Source organism: Dama dama, chromosome 13 (genome assembly GCF_033118175.1).
Source record: "Dama dama isolate Ldn47 chromosome 13, ASM3311817v1, whole genome shotgun sequence".
Lineage (NCBI taxonomy): Eukaryota > Metazoa > Chordata > Mammalia > Artiodactyla > Cervidae > Dama > Dama dama.
Window position 1 is genome coordinate 28,628,367 of NC_083693.1, and position 1,945 is coordinate 28,630,311.

At 52.1% G+C, this 1,945-nt stretch overlaps 1 protein-coding gene across 1 annotated transcript; it reads right to left on the reverse strand.

The window, feature by feature from the left end:
* Positions 1 to 395: 395 nt before the first annotated feature.
* On the reverse strand, positions 396 to 1,265 carry LOC133068356 (myeloid-associated differentiation marker-like). Its single transcript, XM_061159597.1, has one exon. It carries the CDS (start codon positions 1,206 to 1,208, stop codon positions 396 to 398), a length of 813 nt encoding a protein of 270 aa, XP_061015580.1. The 5' UTR covers positions 1,209 to 1,265.
* Between the last annotated feature and the right edge of the window lie 680 nt (positions 1,266 to 1,945).

Here is a 1,945-nt window from a genome sequence, read left to right on the forward strand (position 1 = left end):
GAGGATAATTCTGTAGTCAAGGTGGTATGTGATGATGGGCCTTGAGCAAAGACACTGCAGGAGTGAAGGGCAGGGGCAGATTTATGAAAATCTTTAGTGAGCAAGCATTCAGCTGGTCTTGATGAGAGAAGGGGCCGCAATTACCAGGTATTTGGTGCCCCCAAGGGCAGCTGGAACCCCACTTCTCCCTCCTGCTCCCTTTATATCTCAGACCCCATCCCAGGTGTTCCCAGCACCCTACTCTTCCTCTGGGCACCTGAGCACTGAGTGCTTTGGGAAGGGAGAAATGGGGAAGGATATGAGGAGAGAGAGAGAGGAGCCAGGAAGAGGACATCAGAAGACGTCAGAGCTCGGTGAGAATACCTTTTGTGAGTAGAGGATCAGGAGTCCCTGGGCTAATCCTCAGTGCCTACAGAGACCTGGTGGGCCCAGTACACCAGGTCGGCCACGTAAACCAGTAGGTTGATGGCTGTCAGGATGGCCACAGCCAGTCGCTGGTCCCATTTGCACATGTCGTAGGTGAGCTCGTCCCTGCAGTCCCCATCATTGGACCTCTGGGGCTGCCCGCCGAGCTCCTCGTAAAACTGGTAGAGTGGCCAGAGGACCAGAGCGCTGATATAAAGGAGGACGGAGAGCGTGGTGAGCACAAGCTGGAAAACGGGGAAGGGAACCGGCAGCCTGTATTCCCGTTCACCCAGGTTTAGCAGGAGGACCACAGCTGCCAGGATGAAGCAGATGGAGTACACGGCCACACACCACTCCAGCGCCGGCTGGTGCAGGTACAGGGAGGTGTTGCTGAGGAAGGCGAAGATGACACCAGCCACAAAGGTCTCCAGCACCTTCAGCAGGCCTGGCAAGGTGTGCACATAGCAGGTGATATCATCGAGATCATACCAATCCCATACCCAGGCCACATCCATGGCGCAAACCACAGAGGCGATGCAGGAGAATGCAGTGGCAGCGATGGCCCGGTCCCGGGAAGGACCATAAAGCAGGAATTGGACGTAGGCGATGGAGTAGATGATGGAGGTCGAGAGGCAGACGAGGGCAGCGTAGCAGGCATAGGTGATGGGGAAGTTGTACCAGTAGAAAGGGAAGTGGGAAGGGAGCCTCCATAACTCGACCATGACTATGATGAGGGTCATGGCGAAACAGAAGCACCAGATGGACATGGACCAATGACCTATGTCCCCTCTCTCAAAGCCCATGTCAGCCACCAGAGAGAAAGCCACGCAGGTAGAGAAGAGCTCTGGCAAACGGAAGTACCAGAACCCTACCCAAAAGTCATCAGAGTCTGGGGGTGATGCCCGAGTGGGCATGATGTCTCGATGTCCAGGCAGGTCACTGTCACCAGTACAGCAGTGGTCTTTGCTGAAGATCCACCAGAGAAAGATCTGGCTCCGAAGGTGGGTTAAGTCAGACGCCTGGAAATGACACAGGGCCCTGAGACCGCTGAGGCTCAGGATCCGTGGAGTTGGAACCAATGGCTCAGACAATCAGGTAACAGCACAGCCGCTCCGGAATAGTTCTCCCCACCCATCACCCTTGGCCTTGTCAGGAGACTTGTCTTATCCCAAACCTCACAGCTGCGTGTGGTCTAGCCTCAAACCACAAACATTTTGGGTCTCTCTAAATAGCTGTATGCCATTATCTATGGAGACACAGGGTAGGATGGTCGTTATCTGCAATCCCAACCCTTCAAAGCTCTCAAAACTGAAAATGAATTTTTAAAAAATTGTTTGGTAACAAAATTTGACATGAAGAGACATGAGACAATGTATGATCTCTTTTTTTTTTCACTTAGTGTGAATGTTCAGAAGATCAGTTGCAGAATCACTAATGTGTTACATTACAAGGTACTTTCAGACTACAGTTGAATGTTATGTCCTACAGAGTAAATGCAGCATGTCATCTATCTGGAGCTGAAGAAGTGTGAATTCAGGAG

Coding starts and splice junctions, on each gene's coding strand:
- LOC133068356 (XM_061159597.1), bottom strand. CDS start 1,208: ATGGGCTTTGAGAGAGGGGACATAGGTCATTGGTCCATGTCCATCTGG.